Source organism: Pan troglodytes, chromosome 2, assembly GCF_028858775.2.
Source record: "Pan troglodytes isolate AG18354 chromosome 2, NHGRI_mPanTro3-v2.0_pri, whole genome shotgun sequence".
Lineage (NCBI taxonomy): Eukaryota > Metazoa > Chordata > Mammalia > Primates > Hominidae > Pan > Pan troglodytes.
In genome coordinates this window covers 61,865,569-61,879,796 of record NC_086015.1, presented here as the reverse complement: position 1 = coordinate 61,879,796, position 14,228 = coordinate 61,865,569, and the positions used below count along the sequence as shown (strand labels likewise).

The following is a 14,228-nucleotide window of genomic DNA, read 5'->3' as shown; positions in this document are numbered from 1 at the left end:
AAGGACCTTGGAGATGATTTCACCTTTGAACTTCCTAAATATATGACACAGCTAGTTTTCCTCTCTGCAGAGTGAATTTAAAAAGAACAAGTAGTGTAGACTCTTGGCCTTACACTGACCCCCCTCAAATAGAAGCAAAGCAAAACCAAGTGACAGGAGATCAATTCCCCAGCACATATCATGGTCTGCTGTATGGAGGGTGAATCCTAAGCAGAATGCAAACAATAAGATTCCCTGGTTACGCTTTTATTTCCTCAGCCATTGACTAGGGAGCATAAGTACCAAAACTCACATGGAGAATTGCTGTCAATGAAAGCAGCGTAACTGTTCCTTCCCACCTGACAGACAGAAAATATTTCCTAACTATATAATAATACCCAAGTTTAAAGTATCCTGGAATGCTTGAGATTTTTTTGAACACTCATAATACTATTTAGTATTTTTTTTTTTGATTGAAATACCTCAACTTCTGAAAGTTTTCTAACCACTTCAATTTTCTCCTGAAGAACCCGCCTCAGGGACTCTTTGGCTGTTGTCTCATAGTTATGTTTATCCTCTTGTAATGCTATAAGTTCCTTTCGTAAACTATCTTCTGTTTGATTCTACAATAAAAGATATTTATAATTATAGACAAGTTATTTTTTAAAAGCATTTATTGTTTGAAAAAAATTAACACATTATGATATACTTTAAATTGTATATTAAGGTACCTCCAAACATAAATGATTCTGGCCCTGTATTAACTAAAGATGTATTTAAAAGTTGCATAAGTAAATTATGCCTTCACAAACTTATTAATTTCCACTTCCTATAGAAAAAAAAAGTTATAGGCAATTGAGAATTTCCCTAAAATATACAAAATTAATTACTTTTATATTTGTCATATTTTCTGCAAGCCACCATATTCACATTTGTAGGCAAAAATAATCAATTACCTTCAAAGGCACCAAGCATTCTAAAACAATGGTTAAAACAAAAGGAATAAGAGTACCATGGGGGAAAAGCAGACTTCATGTCTGGGGCAGGAAAAGTACAAAATGAGCCTGAAACATCTTGTCTGAAATGACAGCATGAAGCTATCAATCTGAAGACATTTACACAGACCAAAGATGGGATAATTTGAGCATCAATAAGAAAAATAGGCTGGCCGCGGCACTTTGGGAGGCCGAGATGGGAGGATTGCGTGAGCCCAGGAGTTCAAGACCAGCCTGGGCAACATAGCAAGACCCTGTCTCTAAAACAAGAAAAACAACTGCACCAGATTTAAATACATCAAATATGTTTAAATCTAAGTGGAGTGAGAAAACACTTCATGGCCAGTCTTTGGTAGATGAAAAACCACCAATTCATTATTCTGAAATCTAATAAATAAGGGGAGAAAATCACTTATCTTGCTTTCCCCGTAGAAAACATACCTCAGGGTTATTTAAATTTTTTTATTCCAATAGCTTTAGAGATACAAGTGATTTTTGGTTACATGGATGAATTATGTAGTGGTGATGTCTGGGATTTTAGTGCACTCATTACCTGAGTAGTGTATATTGTATTCAATAGGGAGTTTTTCATCCCTCACTCCCCTCTCACTTTCCCAACTTCTGAGTCTCCAATGTCCATTATAGCACTCTATATGCCTTTACATACCTATAGCTTAGCTTCCACTTATAAATGAGAACATGTGGTATTTGGTTTTTGATGCCAAAGTTACAAAAAATAATGGCCATTGTTTTTTCCTTTTTTCGTTTTTTTAGAGACAGGGTCTCTCTTTGTCACCAAGGCTGGAGCGCAGTTCTGCGATCATAACTCACTGTAATCACAAACTCCTGGGCTCAAGCAATCCTTCCACCTAAGCCTCCCGAGTAGCTAGGACTACAGGTTATGTACCACTATGCTAAGCAAATCTTTAATTTTTGGTAGATACTGGGTTTTGCCATGTTGCCCATACTGGTCTCAAACTGCCTCTGCTTTTTTTTTTTTTTTTTTTTTTTGAGACAGTCTCGCTCTGTCGCCCAGGCTGGAGTTCAGAGGTGCGATCTTGGCTCACTGCAACCTCCACCCCCACCGGGTTTAAGCAATTCTGTCTCAGCCTCTTGAGTAGCTTGGATTACAGGTACATGCCACCATGTCCAGCTAATTTTTGTACTTTTAGTAGAGACGGGGTTTCGCCATGTTGGCCACGCTGGTTTTGAACTCCTGACCTCAAGCGATCCGCCTGCCTTGGCCTCCCAAAGTGCTAGGATTACAGGCATGAGCCACTGTGTATGGAAGGAAACTTCTCTTTATAGAAGTAACCCAGCTAAATAAGTGAAGGAATAACAGAATTACATCATTATTTTTGTAACTTTTTTGTTGTTGTTGTTGTTGAGACAGAGTTTCACTCTTGTTGCCCAGGCTACATTGCAATGGCACGATCTTGGCTCACTGCAACCTCTGCCTCCTGGGTTCAAGGGATTCTCCTGTCTCAGCCTTCTGAGTAGCTGGGATTACAGGCATGTGCCACCATGCCCGGCTAATTTTGTATTTTTAGTAGTGATGGGATTTCTCCATGTCGGTCGGACTGGTCTTGAACTCTCGAGCTCAGGTGATTCGCCCGCCTCATCCTCCCAAAGTGCTGGGATTACAGAAGTGAGCCACTGCGCCCAGCCTTATTTGTAACCGTAATGAAATAATGGATCTAGGCTGGGATCATCAATGATTGATAAAAATCTCAAAAAGAAAGACAACTAGACATTATGTTGTCCCTTGGTGGAAGAACACAATACCATCCATAAAGTGTTGTTGACAAAAAGAAAAACTGAACTTAAATCACATCAAATCTCTAGCTGGAACTACTAATTTATGGAGTGGGAGGGGGAGCTAAAAAATGTTTAAATAACAATGCAGACTGAGGGAAATTCTAGAGGACAAATGACCCAGTTTTTTCAAGAAATATTAACTGCAATAGAAAAAAGACAGACTTGTACATGGGTATTCATTATGTAATTATTTTTATTTACATGGATGTCTGACATTTCTCAGCACAAAAGATTTAAAAGAATTGTGGAAATGTATGAAGTTTTTAGCATATACTCAAAATGATAGTCAAAGAAATGATGTTACATAAAAAACTATGCATTTCATTTTACACATTTGAGGTTAATACCTACTTTGGAGCATGCCTGTAATTGGTTTCCCATAACTTCTAACCGTGATAAGAGTCTATCTTCATCTATTAAAGCCTATTGAAGAAAAATTAAATATAAGTAAAACCCGAGTAATTATAAAGTCACGTGTATATAAAAAAAGGTTGCTACTGACAACAAAAGATATAAAAGCGTAAAACTGACCAGCATCCACTGTAAAATGCTAAATCTTCAACAACTTGTTCATTAGTTAGGAAATAACTTTGTCTTTGTTTGCTACATTTTAGTTTATTTAACATGTATGGAATATTAAACTATGTTTAAATGTTTCTTAAATATAAAACAACTGGAATACCTGCCAACTGGTATCTGAAGCCTCTTGGGTGATGGCTAGTAGCCGCTGAAGCGTGGCTAACTTCTGTTCCAACATTTGTTCCCGATGTAAGGCCTCCTAGTATTACAAATCACAAAACAGATTCTAATAAGCTCATCATGATTCTTTTGAGGAGTGATCAATTTTCAGCATATTCTAAAATATTTTCATATTACATCCCACTTGATGTATTTTAAAGTACGTGAAACTTGATAGTACTTTGTAAAACATACAGCAGTCCCCGCTTATCTCTGGTTTCCCTTTCCACAGTTTCAGTTATAGTGCAGTACAAGATATTTTGAGAGAGACAGACAGAATGTTGACATTCACATAACTTTTATTCACATAACAGTATACTGTTGTAATTGTTCTATTTTATTATTATTGTTAATTTCTTACTATGCTTAATTTATAAGTTAAACTTTATCATAGGTATGTGTATATATAGGAAAAAACATAGTAGATATAGGGTTTGGTACTATCTGTGATTTCAGGCATCTAGTGGGGGTCATGGAACATATTCCCTGCAGATAGTAAATGGCTACTCCATGTATATGGGCCACATCATTTTAGTCTCATTTGTTGGGCTGAAAGTACTGCTATTAGAGGTTCTCTAACTGCAACTTCTCCCATAATAGAAAACAAGTCACCTGTTTTTGTTTTCTTTTTATTCATAATTTGGAAGAGCAAGTTTTTAAAAACATACAATAGAAAAAGCTAACAAATGTTTCAGGTTTGCATTTTATACACACACACACATACATACACACTGTGTGTATGTAGACATATACCTATGCATACACACATACACAGTCATGCACCACAAAACAACATTTCAGTCAACTATAGACTGCATATACACAGTAGTCCCCCAAAATTACAATGAAGCTGAAAAATTTCTACCGCTTAATGACATCATAGCCATCCTAACATTGTAACACAAGGGGGCATTACTCGTGTTTGAGGAGATGTTGGTGTAAACAAACCTACTGTGCTGCCAGTTATATAAAAGTATAGCACATATAATTATATATAGTACATAATACATAATAGTATTATATGACTTTATCAGTTTATGCATGTACTATACTTTTTATTGTTAATTATAGAGTGCATTCCTCCCGCTTATTAAAAAGAAAAAAACGTTAACTGTAAAATACCTTCAGAGAGGTCCTTTAGGAGGTATCCAGAAGAAGGCACTGTTATCACAGGAGATGACAGCTCCATGCATGTTACTGCCCCTGAAGACCTTTCAGTGGGATATGATGTGGAGGTGGAAAATACTGATAATGATGATCTTGATACTGTGTAGGCCTAGGCTAATGTGTGTGCTTATGTCTTCATTTTTAACAAAAAAGTTTAAAAAGTAAAAGCAAGTTTAAAAAATTTTTAATAATAAAAAGCTTATAAATTAAGAATAGAAACAATATTTTTGAACAGCTGTACTACGTGTTTGTGTTTTAAGCTAAGTGTGAATACAAGAGTCAAAAAGGTTTTAAAACTTGTAAGTTTATAAAGTAAAAAAGTTACAGCAAGCTAAGGTTAGCTTATTATTGAAGAAAGAAGAACTTTTTTTTCTTTTTTTGAGACAAGAGTCTAGGTCTGTCACCCAGGCTGGAGTGCTGTTGCATGATGATGTCACTAAGTGATGGCTCACTGTAATCTCAAACTCCTGAGCTTATGATCCTCCTGCCTCAGCCCTCCAAATAGCTAGGAGGCAGACACACACCACCATGCCCAGTTAATTTTTTTTTTTTCTTTTTCTGAGACGAAGTCTCTCTCTGTTGCCCAGGCTGGAGTGCAATGGTACGATCTTGGCTCACTGCAACCTCCGCCTCTTGGGTTCAAGCAATTCTCTCACCTCTGCCTCCTGAGTAGCTGGGATGACATGCAGCACCACCACGCCTGGCTCATTTTTGTATTTTCAGTAGAGACGGCGTTTTACCATGTTGGATAGGCTGGTCTCAAACTCCTGACCTCAAGTGATCCGCCCGCCTCGGCCTCCCAAAGTGCTGGGATCACAGGTGTGAGTCCCCGCACCCAACCTCCAGCTAATATTTTTATTTAAAGTTTTTTTTTTTTTTTTTTAACAGATGGGGCGTTCTTATGTTGCTCAGGATGGTCTTGAACTCCTGGTCTCAAAGATCCTCCCACCTTAGCCATCCAAAGTGCTGGGATTTCAGGCATGAGCCACCATGCCTGCCCCAAAAACTTTTTAAATGTATATTTAAAGCAGCCTAAGTGTACAGTGTTTATAAAGTCTACAGTAATGTCCAGTAATGTCACAGGCCTTCACATTCACTTACCACTCACTTAATGACTCACCCAGAGCAGCTTCCAGTCCTGCAAGCTTTATGCATGGTAAGTGCCTTGTACAGGTATATCATTTTCTATCTTTTTCTTTTCTTTTCTTTTTTGAGACAGAGCCTTGCTCTGTCATCCAGGCTGGAGTGCAGTGGTGTGATCTCGGCTTACTGCAACCTCTGCCTCCCGGGTTCAAGCAATTCTGGTACCTCAGCCTCCCAAGTAGCTGGGACTACAGGCATGTGCCACCATGCCCAGCTAATTTTTGTATTTTTAGTAGAGACAGGGTTTTGCCAAGTTGACCAGGCTGGTCTCGAACTCCTAGCCTCAAGTGTTCCTCCTGCCTCGGTCACCCAAAGTGCTGGGATTACACTGCCTCCAGCCTTTTCCTATCTTTTATACTGTATTTTTACTGTACCTTTTCTGTGTTTAGATATGTTTCTAAACACGAATACTATTGTGTTACAACTGCCTTCAGTATGCAGTACAATAACATGCTGTATGGGTTTGTAGCCTAGGAGCAATAGGCTACACTATATAGCCTAGGTGTGTAATAGGCTACGCCATCTAGGTTATATAAGTACAATGTATAATGTTCGCACAAAGACAAAATCACCTAATGAGATCATATGCCTGTTAAGTGATACATGATAGTATATACATGTATACATGTGTATATATACAACCACATACACATATATGTGAATATATGTGAAATATATACATCTCAGAACAAACTCATTCCAACTGAAGCCAAGATAATCTGGTCATCAGCAAAAATACTTTATAATGGCTTAATTGCACAAGTATGATATCTAAAATAGAAATAGCTTTTAATTTTTCCTTTTAAAAATGTTGTTTATATAAACGTATACATTTTTGTTTTATTTCTGAGACAGAGTCTCATTCTGCAGCCCAGGTTGGAGTACAGTGGCATGATCTTGGCTCACTGCAACCTCCACCTCCCGCGTTCAAGCAATTCTCATGCCTCAGCCTTCTGAGCAGCTGGGACTACAGGTGCACACCACCATGCCCAGCTAATTTTTGTATTTTTTGTGGAGATGAGCTTTCTCCATGTTCGCCAGGCTGGTCTTGAACTCCTGGTCTCAAGTGATCTGCCTGCCTTGGCCTCCCAAAGTGTTGGGATTACAGGCAAGAGCCCCCGTGCCCGGCCAATATATACATTTAAAAAGAGAGATTGCTTCACTCGCACAGCCTATTGCATTTTCAGGTGTTCTGATTCTCTCTGACTATATAACACTTAGCAGTAATTAATATACCAAAATAGGTAAGAGTCCACTGAATATTGGTTCAATGTAATGAAGGGACTTATAATGGGAGAATTAAATAACTATTTGGCAGCTCCAAAGATATATATATCCAAAGATACATATATATTTACACATAATATATATATATTATGTGTTATATATATAATGTGTATATATATACACATTATATATATTATATATAATATATATGTAAATATATATATATATATATATTTTTTTTGAGACAGAATTTCACCCTTATTGTCCAGGCTGGAGTGCAGTGGCATGATCTCAGCTCACCGCAGCCTCTGCCTCCTGGGTCCAAGTCATTCTCCTGTCTCAGCCTCCCGAGTAGCTGGGATTACAGGCATGCGCCACCACGCCCAGCTGGTTTTGTATTTTTAGTAGAGACGGGGGTTTCTCCATGTCGGTCAGGCTGGTCTCGAACTCCTGACCTCAGGTGATCCGCCCGCCTTAGCCTCCCAAAGTGCTGGGATTACAGGCATAGCCACCGTGCCCAGCCCAAAGATATATTTTACACAGAAAGACATTGGTGTACAAAGTCTAAACTTTAGGTGGCTTGTTAACAGTTAATAGCTGTTAAGCGAGACTCCTTCACTCAGAATCAAGGTGAAATGCTCATAGCACTTAGTTGTGGTTTTGGCATACCTTCTTCACCTTGTTCTATTCCTGTCATTATCCAGAGGAACACTTATGACCCTAACGCCTCTGAGACACCTCAACAGAGAACTATACACTTCAAACATAGTACTTGAGGTTTAAAGCATTAATTTATTGCTCTCCACATCCTTGATAAATAATGACTATGGAAAATTTTGTCTACTTAGAGGTACTACATTTTAATATAAGCTATAGGTTATAATAAAGCTATCGGTTAAAGAATCTAATAAAAAGCCATACACCTCAGAATCCATATTAAAACACAGCTTCACTTAAGAGACTATTTGCCAAGTTTAAGTTCCTAAAACATTCCTAACATTCAGGAAATCACTCAGATGCTGCAAAAAGTTTTACTGAAAAACAAAACCATCAACCAACCATATCTTTAGAATCTACTTCCACTAGATGGTGTAATTTCACCTTTTTAATTCAATTCCATTTAGAGTTTAACTCCATGAACTATATCCTAACAGAAATCTAATATGTCCAGGAATGGTCTTTTAGTTAGTTCTAAGGTATAAAATGCATCTATTCCAGTTTTTACTTAAAATGTTCACAAGTTACATTAGAACTTTAGCAGTTCAGTAAGAACATATACAGAAAAGACTGGTATAATTTTATCTCAAAGAGCTAGAAAAGGAACAGCAGAGGATTAGGACACTAGGGATATTCACAGAACAAGAAGGTTGGAAAGAGTGAGAGAGTGAGGGAGTGAGATTTGCTATCCACGATGACTAGTAACAGTAGTATACATGCCTGGGCAAATAATTTAACCTATATGAGCCCCAAATTTCTCATATGAAAAATGAGGTTTAAACTACATTAATCTCAAAGTTTTCTTCCACCTCTAAAAATAAGCAGCTTAATTAATGTGCCTTCCTATTGAATGGTAAACTACTAACATTTATGGCATACATTCTATGTGCCAGGAACTGTTCTAAGTGCTTTACATATATTAATTTTTTTATTCTTCACAATTCTGTGTAAGTTAAGCGCTATTACTATATCCATTTCACAGATGAGGAAAATGAGGCACAAAAGGGTTAAACAACTTTTCCAGTAGGTCAGAAATTAAAGCCAAGGATTAAATCAAGGGAATTTTGGCTTAGAATACTCTTAAATACTCTATTAAAATCCAAATGTGTAATGTTTTTCTATGCATACATTATGCCTGGTGGAAGATAAGATCTGATTAATACATTGATAATTTTCTGTTCATTTTCATAGATGTGTACATTCTTAACTAAGATGAAACTGTTCTCACTGATTGATTCCTATAAAAGAATGTAGGGGGCCGGGTGTGGTGGCTCAGGCCTGTAATCCCAGCACTTTGGGAGGCCAAGGTGGGCAGATAACGAGGTCAGGAGATTGGAGACCATCCTGGCTAACACGGTGAAACCTCCTCTCTACTAAAAATACAAAAAATTAGCCAGGCGTGGTGGCACATGCTTGTAGTCCCAGCTACTCGGGAGGCTGAGGCAGGAGAATCGCTTGAACCCGGGAGGTGGAGGTTGCAGTGAGCCAAGATCGCGCCACTGCACTCCAGCCTGGGCAACAGAGCAAGACTCCACCTCAAAAAAGAATATAGGGACCCAGGATCACAGGTTTGGTTCTATTATTTGAAACAAAAGACAACTGAAGGCCTACCCACATAAAATGACTCACTCAAGGTCACAAAAGTGGGTTGAGTAGCAGAACTAAGATAAAAACCTCAATCTTGCCTGGTGCGGTGGCTCACACCTGTAATCCCAGCACTTTGGGAGGCCAAGGTGGATGGATCACTTGAGGTCAGGAGTTTAAGGCCAGCCCGGCCAACATGGTGAAACCTAAAAATGTACTCTACTCTACTAAAAATACAAAAAATTAGCCAGGTGTGGTGGCACATGCTTTTAATTCCAGCTACTCGGGAGACTGGGGCAGGAGAACTGCTTGAACCCGGGAGGTGGAGGTTGCAATGAGCCTAGATTGCGCCAGTGCACTCCAGCGTGGGTGACAGAGCGAAAGTCCGTTTCAAAAAAAAAACAAAAACAAAAAAATACCTCAGTCTCTAATCTCCTGATCCAGGAGTTTTCTTTAACCATGCTCCCTCACCAGAATAAGAAACATAATCTAGCCCAAACCCACAAAAACCAGAAAAAAAAAAAAAACAACCCAAAACACTTGTTTGCTTTTTAAAGATTTATACGGTTCTTTAAATATGGCATTAACTTGAAGCAGTATCTGCTCTACACCAAGAAATTATTCTGTGAATCCAGCAGCACAGCACAGTGGTTACACAAAGCAGAAAATCTGAGGTCTGGCTGTCCAGGTTCAAATCCCAGCTCTACCATATACTTGATATGTGATACTGTATAAATTATTAAATCTTCCTGCCTCTCAGTTACTCTATCTGTAAAAATAGGAATAAAATATGCACCTTGTAAGACTGTTGAGAGAATTAAATAATACAGGTAAAGTGCTAGAATGAAGCTTGGTATATAATAAGTGCTATATAATTACTTGCTATTAATATTATTAAGCAATCAAAATCTCTCCCAGTTATTTTTTATTTAAAAGTCATCTATGGGCCGGGCGCCATGGCTCATGCCTGTAATCCCAACACTTTGGGAGGCTGAGGTGGGTGTATTGCCTGAGCTCAGGAGTTTGAGACCACCCTGGGCAACATGGTAAAACCCTGTCTCTACTAAAATACAAAAAATTAGCCAGCTGTGGGTGGTGGATGCCTGTAGTCCCAGCCACTAAGGAGGCTGAGGCAGGAGAATCGCTTGGGCCCAGGAGGCAGAGGTTGTAGTGAGCTGAGATCGTACCACTGCACTCCAGCTTGGGCTACAGAGTGAGACTCCATCTCAAAAATAAAATAGAATAAAATAAAATAAAACAAAACAAAATAAAAGTCATCTATGGATAAAGAATTGTTTTGGGGCTCGGCATGGCGGCTCACACCTATAATCCCAGCACTTTGGGAGGTTGAGGCAGGAAAAAGACTTGAGCCCAGGAGGTTGAGGCTGTAGTGAGTTCTGATCATGCGACTGCACTTCAGCCTGAGAGACAGAGCGAGACCCTGTCTCTAAAAAAATTTGAAAACAGATTTTTAAAAACTGTTTTGGAACCTCCTCATACTTGAACAAAAAAATTCCTCTTGTACAAAGGCTTTTCTCTAGATTTAATGTTGACTCTTTTATCTTTCTTCATAAGATCTACTTTTAATCCTTTGTTCTTTTTTGAAAAGACAGTATTTCTTTTCTATTTGCATCCAGCCATTTTTTTATCCTATATTTGTGAATTTGCAAAATAAAATATAAGTTGTTTAATTCTGCCCTTCTTTTCTTCAGACAGGGTCTTGCTCTGTTGCCTAGGATGGAGTGCAGTGGTGCCATCAAAGTTCACTGCAGCCTCGACCCCCTGGGCTCAAGTAATCCTCTCACCTCCACCTCCCAAGTAGCTGGGACTACAAATGCACGCCATCACACCTGGTTAATTAAAAAATTTTTTTTTAATTAAAGGGGTCTCACTTTATTGCCCAGGTTGGTCTCAAACTCTTGGCCTCAAAGAATCCTTCTGCCTAGGCCTCCCAAAGTCCTGGGATTACAGGCATTAGCCACCATGCCTGGCCCTAATTCTGCTTTTAAGAACTTTTAAAAGTTTAAAAGAAATTCTGCTTTTAAGAAGTCTCAAGATGTACTTTTACCTGTAGATACTGAGAAAGCTGGAATAGTTCCTGAGAGTACATACTTGGAGTGTTAGCAGCAACCTAGAAACAAATGACACAGTATCAACAGAAAACACTTCATAAAGAACATTAAAGACAAACCAATTCCTTGAAATGTCTACTTACTTAAATATGCAAAATAACTGTTATTAAAATCACAAATTTATAGCACAAAGGCAATATAGCCTTTTAAATTTTTTTCTTTTCTGACGGAAATATAGCCGTTTCTTAATCCAGAAATAAAACCTCCTAATCAACAGATCCACATATTTTCCCTTTAAAATTCATCATTAAATACTTCTTTAATATTTTAACAAGCCTCATTCATTTAGAAGTAGCCATCTTCAAAATGGTATTTTTTTGTGGTATAGGTAGGGCAGGGACATGAAATACAACACTTTGTCCAGTGGCCTGAGGCAATGTTTCTTGAAATCCATAGGTAGGTTTTAAGAAAAAAGATGGGAAGTAATGGTGTTTAAACACTGTAAGTCATAGTCAAACTATTTAGAACTCAAGAGTATTATAAGGAATATCTTCTATAAGGGTTTTTTCAGGGCTGTAGAATATAGAACTATGGCATTATTAAAAAGAAAAACAAACAAAAAAGGGCCGGGCGCAGTGGCTCATGCCTGTAATCCCAGCACTTTGGAAGGCCGAGGGGGATGGATCATCTGAGGCCAGGAGTTCGAGAGACCAGCCTGGCCAACATGGTGAAACCCCGTTGTCACGCTACTGCACTTCAGCCTGGATGACAGAGCGAAACTCCATCTCAAAAAAAAAAGAAGAAGGGCCAGGTACAGTGGCTCACGTCTGTAATCCCAGCACTTTGGGAGGCCGAGGCAGCCAGATCACCTGACGTTGGGAGTTCAAGACCAGCCTGACCGACATGGAGAAACCCCGTCTCTACTAAAAACGTAAAATTAGCAGGGCATGGTGGCACATGCCTGTAATCCCAGCTACTCGGGAGGCCAGGGCAGAAGAATCACTGGAACCTCGAAGGCTGAGGTTGCAGTAAACTGAGATTGCACCATTGCACTCCAGCCTGGGCAACATGAGTGAAACTGTCTCAAAAAAAAAAAAAAAAAAAAAGGAGTAGGAGGAGGAAGAAAGAAGAAGGAAGGAAGAGGAAAAAGAAGAAGGAAGGAGGAGGAGGAAGAAAAGGAAGAGGAAGAAGAAGAAAAAGAAGAAGGGGAGGAGGAAGGAGGAAGACGAGGGAGCAGGAAGAGGAAGAAAAAGGAGAAGGAGGGAGGAAAAAGAGAAGGAAGGAAGGAGAAAGAAGGAAGAAGAAGAAGGAAGTAGGAGGAGGGAGGAAGAAGAAAAAAACGAGTAAGAAGAAAGAAGGAAGAAGGACAAAGAAGAAAAAAAAAGGAAGAAGAAAGAAGGAAGAAAGAAGAATAAGAAGGAAAAAGAAAGAAGGCAGAAGGAGGAAGAAAGAAGAAAGTAAAAGGAAGAAACAGGAGGAGGAGAAGGGGGAGAAGAAGGGAGAGAAAGAGGAGGAGAAAGAGGAGGAGAAGACGGAGTAAGAGGAGGAGGAGGAGGAGAAAAAACCAAGAAGGAGGAAAAGGAGGAGGAAAGAAGAAAGAAAAGAAGAGGAGGAGGAGGAGGAGAAGAAGAAGGAAGAAGGACTACTGGGTTGCTGTAATATTCACCCCTATGTGTTAGCTTATTAATGATGTTACAGCACCAGTCCTTATTAAGCTTGGAAACTATACTTTAATTAATATGCTGACGAGACAGCAGAGAGTTGGCATTATTTTTTAAATTTAGTTCTAAATTAGCAGGACCATTATTTACTTCTGAATAATTTTTGGTATTGCAGAAGTTGATGATTAACCACTTTTACTTTTAAAAAAGGAGTCTAACAGAGAACTTCAGTTTTAAGCAGGCTTTCATTCTTCATTCAAATGGAAGAAAAACGTAAAATATTTTTTCCACTAGTTTAGTTACTGCACTAAGAAAACTAGACTCTCACATTAATGTCAAAAGATGTATTTTGGGGGGCTAATTAGCAATGAAACCTATAATTGAATAAACCATTATTTCTGAACAAAAGAAAAATGCTTTCTAGCAAGCAATTATTGCAAAGTTTCTGATCAGATCAGGTAAAAAGTAACCTTCAAAGACAATAAAAGAACAATTTTTGTAAGCCTGTATTTCTGTATTACCTCCCTGTATTGGTAAATGTTGAGTGAACTATTTAGGCAGAAACTTAAACAAATTTCTAGACAGACTTGTATCTCAGAATAAAAAGTAACAGCGAATACTCCTTATCCCTGGCTAGACACAAAACAGGTACTCCTAGTTTACACAGTGAATAATTTAACTGAGATAACAAAGCCTTTTTCTGAAGAAACATCCATCTTAGATTCTCCAGATATTGAAGATCAGAAGATTATAATAACTATATAGCTATATGCATTCTACATATTTTGTTACCAAAGAGAAATAAATTTCTAGGTAAAGCATATTAAAAACAAACATTTTCAAAGCAACACAGCTGAGTCAGTTTGGAAAAAATAATCATTAGCAACTTACTTTGTCAACAGGACTTGGTAATGGTGCATGGATGACACTGAAAAGTAAAATTTAGAAGTTTTATCTAATATCCGGACAATAGAGGAAACAGAGTATGAGAGCACCAGAATATCTTACACCACAAAGTTTATACATTTGCCTTCATGTAATTAAAAAAAGGTGAACTATTTTTCAATCCTTCATAAATGTATAAAATTCTTAGAAAACAAAAATATGTAAACCTACCTTGTACACAT

General features: G+C 38.2%; 1 protein-coding gene across 47 annotated transcripts in view; it reads right to left on the bottom strand.

The window, feature by feature from the left end:
• Positions 1–14,228, bottom strand: part of SLMAP (sarcolemma associated protein) — a 172,465-nt gene that overhangs the window by 67,853 nt on the left and 90,384 nt on the right. For 45 of the 47 annotated variants that reach the window (XM_001173848.8, XM_054680702.2, XM_009445704.5 and 42 more), the window contains 5 exons: positions 13,993–14,029; positions 11,437–11,499; positions 3,475–3,570; positions 3,144–3,215; positions 462–602 (listed from right to left, as the gene is read on the bottom strand). In XM_001173848.8, coding sequence (XP_001173848.1) covers positions 462–602; positions 3,144–3,215; positions 3,475–3,570; positions 11,437–11,499; positions 13,993–14,029 — 409 coding nt within the window. The remainder of the gene's footprint in view (positions 1–461; positions 603–3,143; positions 3,216–3,474; positions 3,571–11,436; positions 11,500–13,992; positions 14,030–14,228) is intronic. The other 2 variants (XM_063805921.1, XM_063805922.1) reach the window with 1 other exon arrangement.